Source organism: Salvelinus namaycush, chromosome 33, assembly GCF_016432855.1.
Source record: "Salvelinus namaycush isolate Seneca chromosome 33, SaNama_1.0, whole genome shotgun sequence".
NCBI lineage: Eukaryota > Metazoa > Chordata > Actinopteri > Salmoniformes > Salmonidae > Salvelinus > Salvelinus namaycush.
Genome location: NC_052339.1, coordinates 2,800,243 through 2,821,239, shown reverse-complemented (window position 1 = coordinate 2,821,239; position 20,997 = coordinate 2,800,243). Strand labels below are relative to the sequence as shown.

At 42.0% G+C, this 20,997-nt stretch overlaps 1 protein-coding gene across 1 annotated transcript; it reads right to left on the bottom strand.

Annotated features, from left to right (window-relative positions):
* Nucleotides 1–5,697: 5,697 nt before the first annotated feature.
* On the bottom strand, nt 5,698–20,019 carry LOC120027944 (delta-type opioid receptor-like). The gene is made up of 3 exons (XM_038973037.1): nt 19,774–20,019; nt 7,698–8,050; nt 5,698–7,189 (listed from the first exon to the last, which is right to left on the bottom strand). Exons 1-3 carry the CDS (start codon nt 20,010–20,012, stop codon nt 6,660–6,662), a joined length of 1,122 nt encoding a protein of 373 aa, XP_038828965.1. The 5' UTR covers nt 20,013–20,019; the 3' UTR covers nt 5,698–6,659.
* Nucleotides 20,020–20,997: the final 978 nt, after the last annotated feature.

Genomic DNA, 20,997 nt, shown 5'->3' with positions numbered 1-20,997 from the left:
AAATATATAATAAAAATAAAAAAAGGAACGTAACGAAGTAAAAGTTGTCAAAAAATATAAATAGTAAAGTAATGTACAGATACCCCCCAAAAAACTACTTAAGTAGTACTTTAAAGTATTTTTACTTATGCACTTTATACCACTGCTATTCCCTATATTCTGTAGTGTACTACCTTTGACCTTTTACATACTGTACTTTCGTCAAAAGTTTTTGGGAATTCAAAGAAAGAGACAAAAAAATATGTAGATACAATATAGATAAATAGATATATTATTAATGGACAAAAAATAAACAGTCAATAAGATATGTAAATGAATAGAGTACCACTACATACATTTATAGAAAATAACAAATAAAACTTGTAGCACTTAACATATTTTAGAGTGAATTCTATATTACAAGGTAAAAATGTTTAACCCATTCTATGTCCCTGAGGATTTCACCTTTAAACATTTATAAATGTTTATAAATTCTGACTGACGCTCATTTTTAGCAAATATTTTGCAGCAACCAACCCAGCATCATGCAGAGGCCTGTGGCTCAACTCCATAGAATACACCAGTGGTCACCAACCGGTCAATCGCAATCACCTGGTTGATCTCCAAAGAATTCGTAGTCGATCGCTAAACATGTAGGATTTTTTTTTTTAAGCCTTGCGTTCCTATATTTTATTCCTGTTTAGCGCTGTTGGCGGTAGGTGCACTTGATTCAGCAGCCCTAGCTCCGGGAAGGCAATGTGTTGCCATTTTGAACCATTTCATGTGTCTGAAGTAGAACTCTACATACCCGGCAGGCCCAGAGAGCAAATCAAGTGCACCTATAGGCCTACCGCTGGCCAATCAGATAGCTCAGATCACCGTGTCTGCACAGTTTTCTCAAGCCATAGGCTGTAAAAAGAAGCCTTGTGTGCACAGCAAAGTTGATACTGTGAGATTTCAAAGATTTCAAAACCAAGACTAGAGAGAGACTCAATGAATACAGCAAAGAGCTGCTGTTTTTGAAGAAAGTTCATCTTGAAGTTGTTAATCAGCCCTGTCAACACAGCAATGTTCCATACTTTTATAAGCCATAAAATGCGCGTTGTCCCTAATTCCACTAACGCTACAACTAGCACTGCAGCTGCAATGAATGAGTATAGCAAAGTGTTTTGATAAGCTTGTGTTGTTACTATTAGATCTTATTAGTAGATCTTGGCTTGCTTTTGGACTCCAAAGTGATCTTGACTCAGAAAAGGTTGGTGACCACTGGAATACAGCCTTTCCCTAACCCCAAATCCTAAGGTTTTTGTGTGCTCATCACAAAAGGGTGCTGAAATCCCACAGGAGGTAATAGATCTCTGCACATGCACATTTTGGTCGGTGGAGACAGACAAGACAAAATCGAATAGCCCAAAAATGGATGTACCAATCCCAGAATGCCCCTTTAAAACTCTTCTCCACTCATTTATTGATGTTTTGTCAAAAACACGTCTCAAGATAACTATTTAATTAACATGTCAAACTCATTCCATGGAGGGCCGAGTGTCTGTGGGTTTTTGCTCCTCCTTGTAATTAAATGATGAATTAAGGTCACTAATTAGTAAGGAACTCCCCTCACCTGGTTGTCAATAAAACAAAAAAAACGCCCACAGACACTGGGTCCTCCGTGGAATGAGTTTGGCACCCCTGATTTAATTGAATGGCAGGGGTAGAGGAGGGATGTTGCAACTTGCAATCCATTCAGAGCTGTGCAGGTGTAGAGTCCTGCAAGGAGCATAGGACAATGGAAAACAGAGTCTAGGAAGGAAACAATCTGCTTAGCAATACCACTTCTCCAAGAAAAAGGCAACAACTGTAAAACGGAGAGCATGCATAAGGTGCTGGCACTCCTTTCCAAAGATAGAGAATTGCTTTGTTCACTAGGGTATAAACCCTGCATGACGATAGCTGTCAGGACTGGTCGTAAGCAGGGTGTAACTGCTGACCGGAAAGTCACTGGTCATCGAGGGGCACGAAGATGAGGGGAAGGCCCTATTCCCTTTCTCCATGTAGACGGAAGAGGGAAGGGTAGACAACATAGGAGGGAAAGCATACGGCATCACCCAATTATTCCTGGGTGTCAGCTGACCTCTTCCACCCCAAATGGCGTGTCACCGTTTTTGGGGGATGGGGTCTCCCAGGGCCCCTTACATGGCCCATCCCAGGGCCCCTCACATGGCCCCTCCCAGGGCCCCACAAGTCAGTCTGGATAGATACGGGAAGCGGGCTCTCTCAGGGGAGAGCAGCCAGCACCATGACATAAGACGTCATGCAATATAGCAGGAGGAGGAAGGAAACAGCGTTCCTAATCTTGGGCAGTAGGACAGCTACGTAATAAATATATGTCTTGGCCCTGCTCCATGGAGGAGTGTTGTCAAGAGCGAAGATATATCCTCAGCCGCTCGCTCCCATAAGATTGGGAGGCAAAGCAGATAGTGGCCCGGCTGCGTGAACCAATCGCTGTAAAAAATTGAAAAAGCTAAAGGAAAAAGCTAAAGCTTTGTGGGAGTGCCAGATAGCTCTGACGCCTGCACAGAGAATAGGGTTTTGTCTTAACGGAGGCATGGCTTCCCACTGCTGCTAAAACTTCAAAGAGGGGAAGGAGTGGCAAATGTTAAACCTGAAGATAGAGGGTAGGGCAGGGAGCCCTAGGCTGGCCGACCCTTCTTACCTCCCGTTGGAGGGTTATAGAGGTGGATCCTTGCTGCGGCTGCAGCATAGGACTGCTTGCCTAAAGATTTGGCCTGGTTCAGGTGCCTAGCCTGAGTCTTGGCAGACTGACCATCTTCCGAAAACATCTGAAACCCTACCTTCAAAGAGTATCTTAAGTAATCCCTCAGCACCCCCTTCTCCTTCTTTCTTGCATACAGTACCAGTCAAAAGTTTGGACACACCTACTTATTCAAGGGTTTTACTTTATTTGGACTATTTTCTACATTGTAAAATAATAGAAGACATTACAACTATGAAATAACACATATGGAATCATGTAGTAACCAAAAAAGTGTGAAACAAATTAAAATATATTTTACATTTGAAATTCTTCAAAGTAGCCACCCTTTGCCTTGATGAAAGCTTTGCACACTCATGACACTCTCTCAACCAGCTTTCGTTCTTAATGCGTTTGAGTCAATCAGTTGTGTTGTGACAAGGTAGGGGTGGTATACAGAACTTTAAAGGTTTCTTCATGTGCAGTCGCAAAAACCATCAAGTACTATGAGGAAACTGGCTCTCATGAGGACCGCCACAGGAAAGGAAGACCCAGAGTTACCTCTGCTGCAGAGGATAAGTTCATTAGAGTTACCAGCCTCAGAAATTGCAGTCCAAATAAATCACAGTTCAAGTAACAGACACATCTCAACATCAGCTGTTCAGAGGAGACTGAGTGAATCAGGCCTTCATGGTTGAATTGCTGCAAAGAAACCACTACTGAAGGACGAGTCGAAATTAAAGATTTTTGGTTCCAATCGCCGTGTCTTTGTGAGACGCAGAGTAGGTGAACGGATGATCTCCGCATGTGTGGTTCCTACCGTGAAGCATGGAGGAGGAGGTGTGATGGTGTGGGTGTGCTTTGCTGGTGACACTGTCTGTGATTTATTTACAATTCAAGGCACACTGAAACAGCATGGCTACCACAGAATTCTTCAGCAATACTCCATTGCATCTGGTTTGCACTTAGTCCAACTATCATTTGTTTTTCAACAGGACAATGACCCAACTCGCCTCAAGGCTGTGTAAGGTCTATTTGACCAAGAAGGAGAGGGATGGATGCTGCATCAGATAATCTGGCCTCGACAATCACCCGACCTCAACCCAGTTGAGATGGTTTGGGATGAGTTGGACCGCAGAGTGAAAGAAAAGCAGCCAACAAGTGCTCAGCATATGTGGGAACTCCTTCAAGACTGTTGGAAAAGCATTCCTCATGAACCTGGTTGAGAGAATGCCAAGAGTGTGCAAAGCTGTCATCAAGGCAATGGGTTGCTACTATATAAATCTAAAATATATTTTGATTTGTTTTACACTTTTTTTGGTTACAACAGTTGAAGTCGGAAGTTTACATACACTTAGGTTGAAGTCATTAAAACTAGTTTTTCAACCACTTCACAAATTTCTTGTGAACAAACTATAGTTTTGGCAAGTCGGTAAAAGCAATTTTCAACAGTTGTTTACAGACAGATTATTTCACTTATAATTCACTGTATCACAATTCCAGTGGGTCAGAAGTTTACATACACTATGTTGACTGTGACTTTAAACAGCTTGGACAATTACAGAAAAGGATGTCATGGCTTTAGAAGCTTCTGATAGGCTAATTGACATCATTTGAGTCAATTGGAAGTGTACCTGTGGATGTATTTCAAGGCCTTTCTTCAAACTCAGTGCCTCTTTGCTTGACATCATGGGAAAATCTAAAGAAATCAGCCAAGACCTCAGAAAAAAATTGTAGACCTCCACAAGTCTGGTTCATCCTTGGGAGCAATTTCCAAATGCCTGAAGGTACCACGTTCATCTGTACAAACAATAGTACGCAGTATAAGTACCATGGGACCACACAGCCGTCATACCGCTCTGGAAGGAGACGCGTTCTGTCTCCTACAGAGAAACGTACTTCGGTGCGAGAAGATGCTGGAGGAAACAGGTACAAAAGTATCTATATCCACAGTAAAACGAGTCCTATATCGACATAACCTGAAAGGCCGCTCAGCAAGGAAGAAGCCACTGCTCAAAAACCGCTATTAAAAAAGCCAGACTACGGTTTGCAACTGCACATGGGGACAAAGATCGTACTTTTTGGAGAAATGTCCTCTGGTCTGATGAAACATAAATAAAACTGTTTGGCCATAAATGACCATCGTTATGTTTGGAGGAAAAAGAGGGAGGCTTGTAAGCCAAAGAACACCATCCCAACCATGAAGCACGAGGGTGGCAGCATCATGTTGTGGGGGTGGCTTTGCTGCAGGAGGGACTGGTACACTTCACAAAATAGATGGCATCTTGAGGGAGGAAAATTATGTGGATATGTTGAAGCAACATCTCAAGGCATCAGTCAGGAAGTTAAAGCTTGGTCGCAAATGGGTCTTCCAAATGGACAATGATCCCAAGCATACTTCCAAAGTTGTGGCAAAATGACTTAAGGACAACAAAGTCAAGGTATTGGAGTGGCCATCACAAAGCCCTGACCTCAATCCTATAGAAAATGTGTGGGCAGAACTGAAAAAGCGTGTGCGAGCAAGGAGGCCGACAAACCTGACACAGTTACACCAGCTCTGTCAGGAGGAATGGGCCAAAATTCACCCAATTTATTGTCGGGAGCTTGTGGAAGGCTACCCGAAACGTTTGACCCAAGTTAAACAATTTAAAGGCAATGCTACCAAATACTAATTGAGTGTATGTAAACTTCTGACCCACTGGGAATGTGATGAAAGAAATAAAAGCTTAAATAAATCATTCTCTCTACTATTATTCTGACATTTCACATTCTTAAAATAAAGTGGTGATCCTAACTAACCTAAGACAGGGAATGTTTTACTAGGATTAAATGTCAGGAATTGTGAAACATTTTGTTTACATACACCTTAGCCAAATACATTTAAACTTCTGACTTCAACTGTATATATATATATATTTATATTTTAATTTCACTCGACATTGCTTGTTCTGATATTTCGTATTTTAAAAACTTTTTTTCACTTTTTGGAACTTGCTACGGGGAGAAAGCAACACCTTTTGTAAGAACAACGTAACGACGGCATAGGCCAGCTAATTAGAAGCCTTGCGGCATGTGGCTAGGAAATAGTAGCTCATGTAAACAGAGTAATAAGCTAGCTAGTTAGAAGCCTTGTGGCTAACAGCTAGCAATAATGAGCACAGTAGTACGCTATAGCCAAGGCTAGTGGGGTGTTAGCTAGCAGCTACTACTTGGTGAAGGTGTGGCGTGGCTAGCTCAGTGCTGGCTGAAGGAAACCAAGTGGGGGCACTAGACGAGAGAAGGGAGCTAGCAATGCTACCGTGTTGCAGGTAGGATCTGCTATTGAGGTTAGCTTGGCTCTCAGCGAGATAGCCAAGTTAGCCTTGCAGCGTTGGCTAACCAAGTTTCAATAGCTAGCCATGAAGCTAGCTACCAACAGAGACTGAGAAGTAGAAAACACATTTCTGCACAAAACAAAAACCTTCCGGTCAGTACTCAACCTCTTGACAGAGTCTGAAGACCGACGCTCAGCAGCGATATCCTTCACAGTTCACTTGAGCCATTAAGCAGGAAAACAGAGATCCTGTTGATATGAGGTGAGCTAGAGAGTAAAACTCTTCGTGTGGAAGAGAGGCGAGAATAACCAGAGGGCGGGAGAGTGGCTCCTTTAAAGGAGGCGAGGTGCTCACCTCATTCACCGCTCTATGGCTCTGTCTCCAACAACCGCTTTCGATAGGTTCTTCCGAGAGTAGGTGATCCTAGCGAATCTCCATTGTGAGATAGGAACAAATAACTGCAAGAGAAACAATGGAACACCAGTCATCTAGTTGGAGCTATTTACAGAGGAACAGTAGCACTGCTGTGCTCACATTCCTGATATCGCCTGGGTTAGGCCCAGATCATTAGAGTCTTCCTTTCCAACTTGAGAAATGAAAGACACTTCCATGGTTAGTCATGCCGGCTTTCTAGTCCCGTGTGGGTTCTCCAGTGGAACTGGGGCCTCCGGGGACCTTACGGTGTTGTTTTTACCCGACCCCTTGTCCCCCTTCTTCAGCTTTGTCGAGACGCAGAAGTCCCTGAAGCACCTCTTGAAGTTCTCATCCAGAAATGCGTAGAGGACGGGGTTGAGGCTGCTGTTGGTGTAGCCCAGCGCGACGCAGAAGAAGTAGGCGGCCATGACGGCGGTGGTCTCTGGAACGCTCACCAGCGCCTTGACCAGGATGAAGATGTGGATGGGCGTCCAGCACACTACGAATACCACCACCACCACCATGACCAGGCGGGTTATGCGTCGCAGGTTGCGGTCCTTCTCCCGGGAGCCCGAGAGGAGACGCACGCTCTTGAGTCGTAGCACCATCAGGGAGTAGCACACGGTGATGATGAGCACGGGCACCACGAAGGCAAACACAAACACACAGATCTTCATCACGGTGTCCCAGTACACGTATGGCTCCGGGAATTGTAAGGCACACTCCGTGGTGCCTAGAGGGAGAGAGAAGGGAGAAGAGAAAGAGAGAGGAGAGGAGAGAGGAGGTCGAGAAAGAGAGAGAACCGATGAAATGCACCTAGGCTCATACAAAGTGTTCTGGGAACACATACATTTCCCTTTGTGTCTGGTTCATCTCTCACTCTGCGGTGCTGTTATGGAATGCCTAATGTAAACTCAACAGGGAACTTCCTCTTTTTCCCACTTATTCACAGCTTCATCTGTATTTAGAAACAATAATATATGGTTTAAAGATAATGGCAAGCTCATGGCTTAGATTGATAATTCTTCCCCTCTACAAAATAGGACTGAAATGTTCTGAGATTAGATGGGCACTTCTGCACATTGATTCACTCAAACAGAGGCATAAAATGAACCAGCTCAAACTGTGTATCAAATTTTCATTACGTTCTCTTCGGAAATGTGTGCGTGTGTGGATCCATGCGCATGCATTCTTTTGTGTGCGTGCTTCATGACTGTGTGTGTGTCTGCATGCGTTCTCACCATTGTTGGTCTGGGTGCCCCCCAGTAGCAGTGCTGGTATCCCGGCTGCCGACGACAGCATCCAGATACACACGTTGATCATCTTGGCATTGATGGGTGTCCGGAAATCTAGGGCTTTGACCGGGTGGCACACGGCCACATAGCGGTCAACACTCATCATGGTTAGGGTGAAGATGCTGGTGAACATGTTGTAGTAGTCGATGGATATGAACACCTTACACACCACCTCGCCAAACGGCCACGAGTTCAACAGGTAGTCGGTGCTCTGGAAAGGCATTGTCGTGGTGACCAGGGCGTCGGCCAGAGCCAGGTTGAATATGTAAATGTTGGTGGCCGTCTTCATCTTTGTATACCTGTTTCAAAAACAGCATAGAGTAAAGAATGTAGGGTAGAATGTGCAAGGTCCATACCCAAGTTTAAATACTATTTGAAATCATCTTAAATACTCTATCTGGGCTTGATTGAGCTTGCCTGCATGGCAGAGTGGAAAGAATAGAATAGTGACGAGTGCTAACCTCGTCCATCAAGCAGACTAGAGAAGTCTTTTTCAAATCTCTCCTCAGGGACCCCCAGACATTTGACTCATGGGTAACTGGAAGTCAACATGGCTGCCGGAACATGCGTGTGTCAACATATACAGGCGTATCAACACAAGTGGGTGTATGGAAAGCGAACAGCTAAATGGGCAGAATTTAGAGACCGTTTTGCGGGACTGCAACTGTCCTGACAAACCATCAATATCACCACACAGGAACTGACCAATGAAAACACATTTAGAAACTAAAAACAAGGCCGCTCAATCAAAAGAGTCTAACCAATCAAAGAGCGCTGATGTTACACCCATCGCCGATGATCCACCCACTTATTTCGCCACGCCCACTTTATTCACACCCCTTGAATTTGATTGTTTACAGCCTGTATTTCATTTGTATTAAATTGAGATTTTGTGCCAGTGGCCTACACACAATAGCCCATAATGTCAAAGTGGAGTTATGTTTTTAGATTTTTTTTACAAATTAAGTCAGTCAGTAGGTACTCAAACCCTTTGTTATGACAATCCTAAATAAGTTCAGTAGTAAAAAAAAAATGGCATGTCAAATAATAAGTTGCATGGACTCACTCTTTGTGCAATAATAGTTTAACATGATTTTTGAATGACTACCTCATCTCTGTGCCCCACACATACAATTATCTGTAAGGTCCCTTAGTCGAGCAGTGAATTTCAAACACAGTTTCAACCACAAAGACAGGAGAGGTTTTCCAATGCCTCGCAAAGAAGGGCACCTATTGGTAGATGGGTAATACAAAAACAGACATTGAATATCCCTTTGAGCACGGTGAAGTTATTAATTACACTTTGGATGGTGTATCAATAAACCCAGTCACTGCAAAGATACACGCGTCCTTCCTAACTCAGTTGCCGGAGAGGAAGGAAACCGCTCAAGGATTGCACCATGAAGCCAATGGTGACTTTAAAGTAGTTACTGAGTTGAATGGCTGTGATAGGAGAAAACTGAGGATGGATCAACAATATTGTAGTTAGTCCACAATACTAACCTAATTGACAGTGAAAAGAAGGAAGCCTGTACAGAATAAAAATATTTCAAAACATGCATGCTGTTGCAACAAGGCAATAAAGTAATACTGCAAATAATGTGGCAAAGCAATTCACTTTTTGTCCTGAATACAAAGTGTTATGTTCTGGGGAAATCCAATACAACACATTACTGAGTACCACTCTCCATATTTTCAAGCATAGTGGTGGCTGTATCATGTTATGGCTATGAATGTAATCGTTAAGGACTGGGGAGTTTTTCAGGATAAAAAAGAAACGAAATGGAGCTAAGCAGAGGCAAATTAATAGAAGAAAAGCTGGTTAAGTCTGCTTTTCACCAGACACTGGGAGATGAATTCACCTTTCAGCAGAACAATAACCTAAAACACAAGGCCAAATATACACCGGAGTTGCTTACCAAGACGACATTGAATGTTCGAGAGTGGCCTTGTTACAGTTTTGACTTAAATTGGCTTGAAAATCAATGGCAAGATTTGAAAATGGATGTCTAGCAATGACCAACAACCAACTTGACAGAGCTTGAAGAATTAATAAAATGATGTGCAAATATTGTACAATCCAGGTGTGTAACGCTCTTAGACTTACCCTGAAAGACTCAGCTGCAATCGCTGCCAAAAGTGATTCTAAAATGCTTTGAATCAGTGGTGTGAATACTTATGTAAATGAGATACTGTATTTCTGTATTTCATTTTCAATAAATTAGCAAACACTTCTGAAAACATGTTTTCACTTTGTCATTATGGAGAATTGTGTGTAGATAAAACATATCTTTCAACCATTTTGAACTCAGCCTGTAACACAACAAAATGTGGAATAAGTCAAGGTGTATGAATACTTTCTGAAGGCCCTGTACATAGAATGGCTGGGGGTCCCCGTGGAGAGGTTTGAAGAAGGCTAGACTAGAGCAAATGCCAATAGTATTTGAAAGATTTCAAATAGTTTTTGAACCCAGGCGATTATTGTTATTGACAGCTGATGAAAGAACTAAATGAAATGAAACACAATGGAAAACTTTTCCATCTGTGAAACCTTTTACTGCAGTGGGCTAAATCAGGGTCACACAGAGGATTTCTTGGTAGTCTTAAACAGATCTACATTGAAACAAAAGTGTACACCTCACACACAAGGTTATGGTCTTAAAAAGAGAATTCAACTGTACCATGTCAGATATAGAGTTGAAATGTATTACATTTTGAGTTTTCATCCCAATATTAGACATTATATACATCACAAAAGACTGAAATATAACCAAACCGTTTGACAGAGAAATACTGGATTTTCAGCATTTAAAAAATAAATCATGTTAATTAATTATGAAAAATATTAATAACGTTCCATCCATGAGGCCACTAGAGGGCGATTTTGTCATTCGACTGCAGGAAAAGGGTCTATCTTGCCATCATCTGAGCTGGTGATTTTAATTTCTATTGATAACCCCAACAACACGAGGCAGACTAAAAATAATACAAAATTATCATACAAGGTCTTTTGATATCTCTGAAAAACTATATCTGTAACTAGGGGAGAAAATGACACTTGGCAGGGCTAGCTTAGCAGCCGTCATACTTTTAAATGGTCTCCCAAACACGTAAGTGATCTACTTTAAACGGTTTATACTTTAAAGTGGCAATCTGGGATTGGTAAATAAATGCTTTGACTTTTAAATACATTATACACTGAGTGTACCAACATGCTCTTTCCATGACATAGACAGACCAAGTGAATCCAGGTGAAAGCAATGATCCCTTATTGATGTCACCTATTTAATCCACTTCAAAAAGTGTAGATGAAGGGAGGAGACAATAATGATGTTTCAGCCTTAAGACAGTTGAGACGTGGATTATGTATGTGTGTGTTAGAATATTTTATCAAGGGTTAAGATAAATGATTAAATTATTCTATCCAGAAACTTAACCATTGGGATTATTTGTTAGGGAGGGGTTAGAAAGGAATGTCTGTGTGTGTGCTTAAAGAAAACTCTGTGGATCATTAACCTATGTTTGAACCACCCAACTATAACTCTGTGAAGATAAGAGGAGACAGGGAGAGCCCCCCTCCAGGTTTTCCGTCTGGAACTGTCAGCTAAGGGGTAATAAACTGGTAAAAGGCTTCAGGAGATAATCCAGATTAGTGTGTATGTATGTGAGTTAGTAAAAGAAGGGATAAAAAGAACGTTTTTTGTATATGCACGTCAGAGTACTCTCGAGAATAAACACTATTGATTACATTTGGACACGGGTCTATGTCTATTTTATGCAAATAAGGATCTTACAAATTCTTATAAACGGACAGAGTGTTTGTTTTGTATAATTAAATTGGTTAATGAACATATAGGAAACAAATTCCTTCATCAGTGTGCCATTCAGAGGGTGAATGGGCAAGACAAATCATTTAAGTGCCTTTAAATTGGGTATGGTAGTAGGTGCCAGGCGCACTGGTTTGAGTGTGTCAAGAACTGCAACGCTGCTGGGTTTTTCACGTATCAAGAATGGTCCACCACCCAAAGGACATCCAGCCAACTTCACACAACTGTGGGAAGCATTGGAGTCAACATGGGCCAGCATCCCTGTGGAACTCTTTAGACACCTTGTAGAGTCCATTGAGGCTGTTCTTAGGGCAAAAGGGGGTGCAACTCAATATTAGGAAGGTGTTCCTAGTGTTTTATACACTCGGTGAATATAGCCATTGATTCTTGAAGAAAATAGGATAACTTATAAATGTCTCAAAAGTTTAATTCAACTGTTAGTAGCTGTCTCAACTTCAAAACAAAAATGCTGATCTCATGGATGGTCAGTCCTTGCATCCATCACTCTGTCTCATATGAGTGTGGTTACATTTCTCGAGTCTCATTCCTCAGCTGTTTACCTCAAAAAGGGGTGGGGTGGCCCTTGTTGTTTGAATCCCAGATTGCCCCTTTAAAGAACTTAATCTTTAAGATCTGACAAGGCTATAGCCATATATACAGTGCATTCGGAAGGTATTCAGACCCCTTGATTTTTTCCATTTTTTTTTACGTTACAGCCTTATTCTAAAATGGATTGAATAGATTTTCCCCCCTGTTCAATCTACACACTACCCCACAATGACAAAGCAAAAACAAGTTTTAGAAATGTTTGCAAATGTATATAAAAAAACCCTGATATGATATTTACATAAGTATTCAGACCCTTTACTCTGTACTTTGTTGAAGCACCTTTGGCAGCAATTACAGCCAAGTCTTCTTGGGTATGACGCTACAAGCTTGGCACACCTGTATTTGGGGAGTTTCTCCCATTCTTCTCTAAAAATCCTCTCAAGCTCTGTCAGGTTGGATGGGGAGCGTTGCTGCACAGCTATTTTCAGGTCTCTTCAGAGATGTTTGATTGTGTTCAAGTCCGAGCTCTGGCTGGGCCACTCAAGGACATTCAAAGACTTGTCCCGAAGCCACTCCTTCGTTGTCTTGGCTGTGTGCTTAGGGTCGTTGTCCTGTTGGAGAGTAAACCTTCACATTAGTATGAGGTCCTGAGTGTCCTGGAGCAGGTTTTTTGAATTTCTTTAATATATTTTATTTTTGCATTTTCCAATTAAGAACATTCAAAACAAAAGTGAAATGATAATAGACAACAATATGTCAGTGACAGTAACAGGCGAGGATAAAAAATAAATAATTATAATTATATATACAATAAATAAGTCATAAAAAGTCAAATAAAAAATTATAATAATGAGACATTGGATCATACGGTCACCTCCCGTAGGCTACATATTATACATTACGTGTGAAACATTATGTGAGGATTATATAGAGATTCAATCAATGTGATGTGGGGGGAGATTCTCCATATAGTAAATAAAAGGTTGCCAAATTCTGTAAAATGTCTCTAACTTATTCCTCAAGCAGTAACTGATTTTCTCCAGTGGAATACAACAATTAACTTCCGATAGCCACATTGCAACTGGTAGGGGGGAATCCGATTTCCATTTCAAGGCAATACATTTCTTGGCAATCGCTAGCAATATTTCTGTTAGCTTTATAGTATGGCTTTGCCTAAGATTGGAGTTAGTAAAGTTACCCAGTAGACAGACCTCCGGGTCGAAACGGAATGCAACCCCATGAATTGAGGATATGGTATCGCATACCCCCTGCCAGAAACCGTGTAGTTTTGAACACTGCCAAGTGGAATGGAGGAATGTTCCTTCATCTGAGCCACATCTAAAACATAGGGAGGAGATATCAGGGTTGAACTTGTGCAGTCTAGATGGGGTGATATAGAGCTGATGGGGGAAATTAAACTGGATCAGTCTGTATCTGGAGTTCAATGTGGAAGTAACACCATCCCTGCATAGGTCACTCCATAGACCCTCCTCAAGATCAATACCCAGATAATTTCCCCATCTAAGTCGGGTTTATCTAGCTCAGGCAGTGTTAGTCCTGACATAAGAGCATCGTAAACACGGGAAATGGTCTTGAACAGTGGTTGGTCTGCGTGGCAGAGTTGTTCAATAGGAGATGTAGGTTCCATTGTCCCTTGAGAGTCACCCTAATAAAGTTTCGTAGTTGTAGGTAGCTAAAGAAGTCCCTGTTAGGCAAGTGGTATTTCTGTTTCAGCTGATCAAAAGACATAAGAACTCCCTCCTCATAACAATGTTCCAGAAGAGTGATCCCCTTATCAGACCATGGTCTAAAGTTACTATTCTGGAAAAACATAGGAATCAATCTATTGATCCATAAAGGGGTTTTAGGGGAAAGGAATCCCTCTCATCTGAACAGCTCATGCAGTTTGCACCATGCCAGGACAGAATGTATGATTAAAGGGTTGTCTGTGATGGTTTTTATAGATTTTCTGTCCCATTTGTAAAACAATTCTGCCCCAGTGTCATCACTTACCTCAAACTTTTCAATGTTCAACCATGAGGGAGAGGGACCATTGTCAAACCTCTGAGCCAGAAACCTAGACTGTGCAGCCCAGTAGTACATTCTGAAATTGGAGAGGTTTGACAATGCTTGAGAGAAAGACTCTGGAAAGCAGTTGTCTTCCCCTGCTTTTTTAAGTACCTCCATAAGGTAGGGGACCAACAGCTCCCTAAATTCTTTATAGAACTCTGGAGGGAAGCCATCCTCCCCAGGAGATTTATTAGAAGGTAAGGATTTAATGGCCTCCAACAATTCAGGAACTGAGAAGTGTTCACTCAGGCACTCGCTGTCTTTCCCTGACAGGCATGGGAGGTTGAGAGAGGAGAGAAAGGAGTCGATCTCTGATAGATCATCACTTGATTGGGAAGTGTAGAGCTCTTTGTAGTATTTCTTAAAAGTATCATTCATTTCAGTAGGGTCGAATGATATCTCATTAGTAAGAGTTTCTATAGCATTAATTGTCCTCTTACTTTCCTCTGCTTTCAGTTGCCATGCCAATACTTTGTGTGCTTTCTCTCCAAGCTCGTAGTAACACTGTTTTGATTTAGTGAGGGCCCTCTCAGCTTGATATGTGTTCAGAGTATTATATTTCAGTTTTTTATTTATCAAAAGCCTGTATAGATCTTTAGTCGGGCCTCTTTGGTAGGTTTTCTCTAGCTCAGAGATTTCAGATTCAAGGACATTCAGTTCCGCACCGTGTTTTCTCTTCAACCCTTCAGTATAGGAAATGATCTGTCCCCTCAGAAAAGCTTTCATTGTGTCCCAAAGAATGAAACTGTCAGGAGCGGAGGGTTTGTTTGTCAAAGTAAAAAATATTGATCTGCTCCTTGATGAATGCACAAAATTCAGGTTGCTTCAGGAGTGTATAATTTAGTCTCCATCTATATGCTCCATTTACCTTGGTAGGAATGGAGATAGATAATACCAGAGGAGAATGGTCACTAAGCAATCTGGGGAGATACTCGATATCTAACACTCTATGAAACAGTTGGGTCGATAGTAAAAAGTTATCTATGCGAGTGTGTGTGTGTGTGTTGTGTGGGTGTGAAAAAAAAAGAGTAGTCCCTATCCTGTGGGTGCAATTGTCTCCAGATGTCTAGCAAATGGAGATCTTTCATGAATGACATGGTGAGCTTGCCGGCTTTGGTAAGAAGTGAGTGTTTATCAGAGGACCTATCAAGAACTGTATCTAAACAAAAATGTAAATCTCCTCCAGCCAGTAGCCATCCTGGTGGTGCTTGAGCAGCCTGAAGGAAGACATATGGTCATCAAAATTGGGAGCATAAATATTCAATCGGGTCCAAGACTCCGAAAACATATGCCCCTGCACCAAAACAAACCTGCCCGAGGGATCAGAGATGGTGTTATTGACGCAGAAGTGTCTACTTGTCAAAATTGCAGTTCCTCTTGCTTTGGAGTGAAAAGAGGACGCAAAAACGTGTCCTACCCATTCCCTCTTCAATGTCTTGTGTTCACTGGCTGTAAGATGTGTTTCTTGTAAAAACACAATGTCAGCCTTTAATTTCTTAAGGTATGTATAGACTCTTTTCCTCTTAATCGTGCTGTTAAGACCTTTTACGTTGGATGTGACATATTTTTGTGGATTAAGCATAGGTTGGGTTTCAAATATATAACCGAATGGAAATCTCTCATATGTAAATAGTCAGGTAATGTTTCAACTTTAGTTTGAAAACCGAAGTGACCTGTGTGTCTCTTTAGGAAGGAAACAACAATAAACATAGAAAAAAAAAAAATAACAGAAACCCCCACCCAACCCGATTGTCAGACTAAAACCACAATCCCAACAATCAAACATGAATACACTTGTAGAGATACGTTGCTGCTCGCTATCCATCTTGCTCTTACTAGCTAAACCTTGGCGTAAACTAAAACCTGCAAGCTCTCTAAGTTGAAAACAAACGTTGTGAATAGACATTTATGGCTGAATATTTACTGCCCACAGTAAGGGCTGCTTGAGTCTCTTTTCAGGAGAGGAGAAACATAAATGGGGGGAAAGCAGTGGGCCTAAGCACACTAATTTGCTTTGCCCAGTGGATATTGACTAAACCAAAATATACTCTCCTGTAAATGTAATAGGACTAACCCCGGGGAAAAAATGGTTAGTTGAAAATGTACAAATCAATTATAGCGACCGGATAGCGGGGTAAACGGATCTAAATTCCAAGAAGATATCAGCAGTCCAGTCCCAGGACAGCACAGAAAAGAAAAAACAAACAAACTGTATCTTATCCCCCAGAGAGACCATCCTGATTCAGAAGCGGTTCAGTTCTTTGAGAAAAGTGAGCACTTCACCTGGTGTGTTGAAGAGATGGCTTCGGCCTTTGTACTGAACTTTCATCCACGCAGGGTGGATGAGGTAGCCGGTGATGTTCTTCTCCTTCAGTGCTTTGGCGGCAGGTCTGAACTGCTTGCGACGTCTGGCGAGATCTGCGCTCATATCCGGGAAAAGGCTGACCCTCTTGCCATGGTGATGTCCCCTTTGGCTCTTGCGAGTTGCAGTATCTTCTCTCTGTCCTGGAAACGGAGGAACCTGATCAGGATGGCTCGTGGAGGAACATCTGGCCGGGGTTTCGTTGCTGATGTTCTGTGGGCGTGTTCGATTTCCAATGGCTTGGTGAAGTTGATTATGCCTAGGACATCCGGGATCCATTGAGTGAAGAAACGGACCAGGTCACGGCCCTCGCTGTCCTCTTTCAATCCCACCACACGGATATTGCTACGTCTGCTCTGGTTCTCCATCTGGTCTACCTTGTTTTTAAGGTAGGCATTGTCCATCTGCAATTGTCTCAGAACCTGGTCATGTCGAGTGATGGTATCTTCAACTGTGCTAATGCGCAACTCAGCCTCAGTCGTTCTCAAAAGGAGATCATTCATGGAGGATTTCAGGTTGTCAATGGAAGAATGGAGTTCAGACGATTTCTTGTCAATTTTCAGAGAAAGACCTTTGTTACCATCCTGAATTTCCCAGAGGAGAGTAGCAAGCATGTCGGCAGGCTCGTAAGAGGCTGGAACTGTCGTCTGAGTTAGCAGGCTCGCAAGAGTCTGGAACTGTCGTCTGAGTTATGAGAGATAATACTAATCTTGCGAGCTGTAGCGTTATCTTGGGAATCAACAACGTTTAGGTCGTCCTTCTTGCCTCTCGGCCGGAGGTCCATGGCTCTTTGGGAAGGTAAGTTCTTGACAATTTCTCAACCGATGTTAGAATATTGTTTCAACGTTGTTATTTAGGTAATAATGGAATAACTTTGAAGAGCTCGGTTTGTCAACGTCTGCTCAGCTCCGAGGCATCACGTGCTCCCTGTAGCAGGTTTTAATCAAGGATCTCTTCGTTCCGTTCATCTTTTCCTCTAACCCTGACTAGTCTCCCAGTCCCTGAAAAACATCACCACAGCATGATGCTGCCACCACCATACTTCACTGTAGGGATGGTGCAAGGTTTTCTCCAGATGTGATGCTTGGCATTCAGGCCAAAGAGTTCAATCTTGGTTTCATCAGACCAGAGAATCTTGTTTCTCATGGTCTGAGAGTCCTTTAGGTGCCTTTTGGCAAACTCCAAGCGGACTGTCATGTGCCTTTTACTGAGGAATGGCTTCCATCTGGCCACTCTACCATAAAGGCCTGATTGGTGGAGTGCTGCAGAGATGGTTGTCCTTCTGGAAGGTTCTCCCATCTCCACAGAGGAGCTCTGGAGCTCTGTCAGAGTGACCATCGGGTTCTTGGTCACCTCCCTGACCAAGGCCCTTCTCCCCCGATTGTTCAGTTTGGCTGGGGTCCAGCTTTAGGAAGAGTCTTGGTGCTTCCAAACTTCTTCCATTTAAGAATGATGGAGGCCACTGTTCTTGGGGACCTTCAATGCTGCAGACATTTTTTGGTACCCTTCCCCAGATCTGTGCCTCGACACAATCCCGTCTCGGAGCTCTTCGGACAATTCCTTCGACCTCATGGCTTCGGTTTTGCTCTGACATGCACTGTCAACTGTGGGACCCTGTATAGACAGGCGTGTGCCTTTCCAAATCATGTCCAATGAATTGAATTTAACACAGGTGGACTCCAATCAAGTTGTAGAAACATCTGAAGGATGATCAATGGAAACAGGATGCACCTGAGCTCAATTTCGTCTCATAGAAAAGGGTCTGAATACTTATTTAAATAAGGTTTCTCTGTTTTTTATTTTTAAAGAATTTGCAAACATTTCTAAAAACCTGTTTTCGCTTTGTCATTATGGGGTATTTTGTGTACATTGATGAGGAAATGTATTTAATCCATTTTAGAATAAGGCTGTAACGTACAATTGTGTAATAAGGGAAGGGGTCTGAATACTTTCCGAATGCATTGTACATACAGTATAGTGGTATAGACTATTGGTCAGTTACCATACACATGATCCACTGGAAGTTAGTTGAGCCTGTTGCTTTTTTGGATCAATACCTTGGACATGCTCCCATTTCACACGGTCATTATTCCTATCATCATAGATTCTACACTTACCATTGCCGTTTTGAAAATATAACGCGGTAGGGATAATAAGGAAGGGAGTGGTTTGTGACAAACAAGAGCAGCCACTCACCGATATGTCAGCTCCAACACAGCCAAAACATCTGCTATGCGGATGTCGGCCAATGCTGATTATCAATGGTTAACGCTCGATCTGATTGAATCTAGGCCTGCACGACAATAAATCACAGCTCTGATAGCACATTGACTGATTTTTTCCCCTTCTCAATAGAAGACAATCAGATAAAAAGTATATAAATTGTAAACTGAGCTGGCTACATAAAACAGAGAGCTGAGAGTATATCGCTATTTACTAATTAATGGAATCAACTTGGGGAGGTGACGGAAAGGCCCTGTGGATGACAGCCCAATGAGCATGTTCTGACGCAGATGACCATGGACGTCTAAAATACGGAATTTTGCTCACCGGAAGATAATGTGCAATCAATCTGATTTGAGGTAATTGTCTCTAGTCATGAGTGCTTTGTGAGGCGTTGGTGCACTGCGTATGACACCAGCACTGTTTGATCTGTTTTACACACCATAATTAAAACCCAACGAGGTGCAAGCAACCCTGTCAACATGATAGAGCGCCACTGGTTTTAAATGCAATTAATACGCTTTCTCTCTGCCCAAAGGACACGATTTCTCATAGTCTTGACACATTTAATTGACACATTTAAAATACTTTTGAACATTGCCCCAACAGATGTCGCATTCCAATTGTAAAATGCCCTATAGTAAACAAGGATTTTCCCTCCAATAGAACTGTACAGTATGTTATGATTGAAACAGAAATAATCAACCCTAACAAATCATATAGTGATTGTACATGTACTATTAGGTTTAAACATTCACCTGCCACTGGGTGGCTCACAAGTGTTGCAAATGTTACAAAACTTTTTAGTTTCATTTTGTGTGCGAAAATGTGGTAAGGTGTATGCATGGGCATCTTACTGAAATGTTGTATTTTTAGCATACTTGGTGTAACCGTTAATTTGCCTAAACTCTTTAGCAATAGCCTATATATTGGCAATTGATACCAATGCAAAATTGAGATGAGTGTGCAAATCAATTATAATAAACCTTACCTGATGATAACATACATGACGAGGCAGTTGCCCACCAAGCCCACCACAAACACCACGGAGTACACAGCTGTGATAATGGGGATTATTGGGGACATTGACTCCTCTTCCCCGTCAGAGTCCAAAGTCAGATTGTGACCTGCTGCAAATCCAGACTGCGAAGTAGAATTCATATAACAGTCTTCGGCGAGCGCCAAGAGGCACTTGTCGTCTTTGAAAATGTCAACCGGGGTGCCTTCCATTTTTGGTTATGTTTGACCACCTAACGAAAAGGAGAAAAGGGCATATGCCTTTGACTGGCTGTTGGCTATGCGTGAAGTAAGCCCGTAAGAAGAACAACAAATAACAGTGAGAAAGTTGAAGATATGCGTCAAATGATTATATTTTGTAAATTAAACCAACTTTTTATTATATGCCGTTCAAATTCATATATATATATACAGGTCAAATCAATCCTGTTTTTAATGTGATATTAACAATTAAAGCGTAATGCATAATGCGTAATTTCACCCATCCGGGCCCTCGGTAACTTACCCTCTGGATTTTAGTTCCTTCTGTTCCTTTCTTGTGTTTGTAGAATATGGAATTTTTGCTGAACGAAAATATATTTGCTGTTGGATTTCAGAAGGTTATGGCTCGCCAAACTTTGTAGAGTGGAGTATGTGAGCAACAATCACAGCACCGCGGCTCGGCGGAGACTCGAGCTACTCACGCTCAGTAGCCTACCCAACAACCCCCCCCCATCCAGCCCAAATATGACATCAGAGAAGTGACAATAACCTCAAGGCATAGTTAACGTCCCCACGTAACCATATTGCTCGATGTAACCATGGACTAGCCCACAACTGTGAGAGGCAAAGTGCGCAAAGAAAATACAGACATCCATTTCCTTATTACATGATTTAAATCACAATAATAGTATCTTTATCATATCAGTTATATCACACTATATAATATTCTTAGTGGAAGTTATTCACCATGAATAATATATCATTCAAGCACAGAACCAATCATCCATTATTAGCCACACAAAATACCCTCTAACAAAGATGATGTCCTGTATGTACGCTATGTGATTATGCACTGTGAACAATCATACGCTGTGCCATATGAATATGACGTATAGTGATATATTGCCTACCCTCTATCCTGTAATGTAGGTAAATATAGGCTACTCTGTGTATGTCCTGAAATGCAAGCTGTAACTGAGTGGAAATGCTGCGTCTC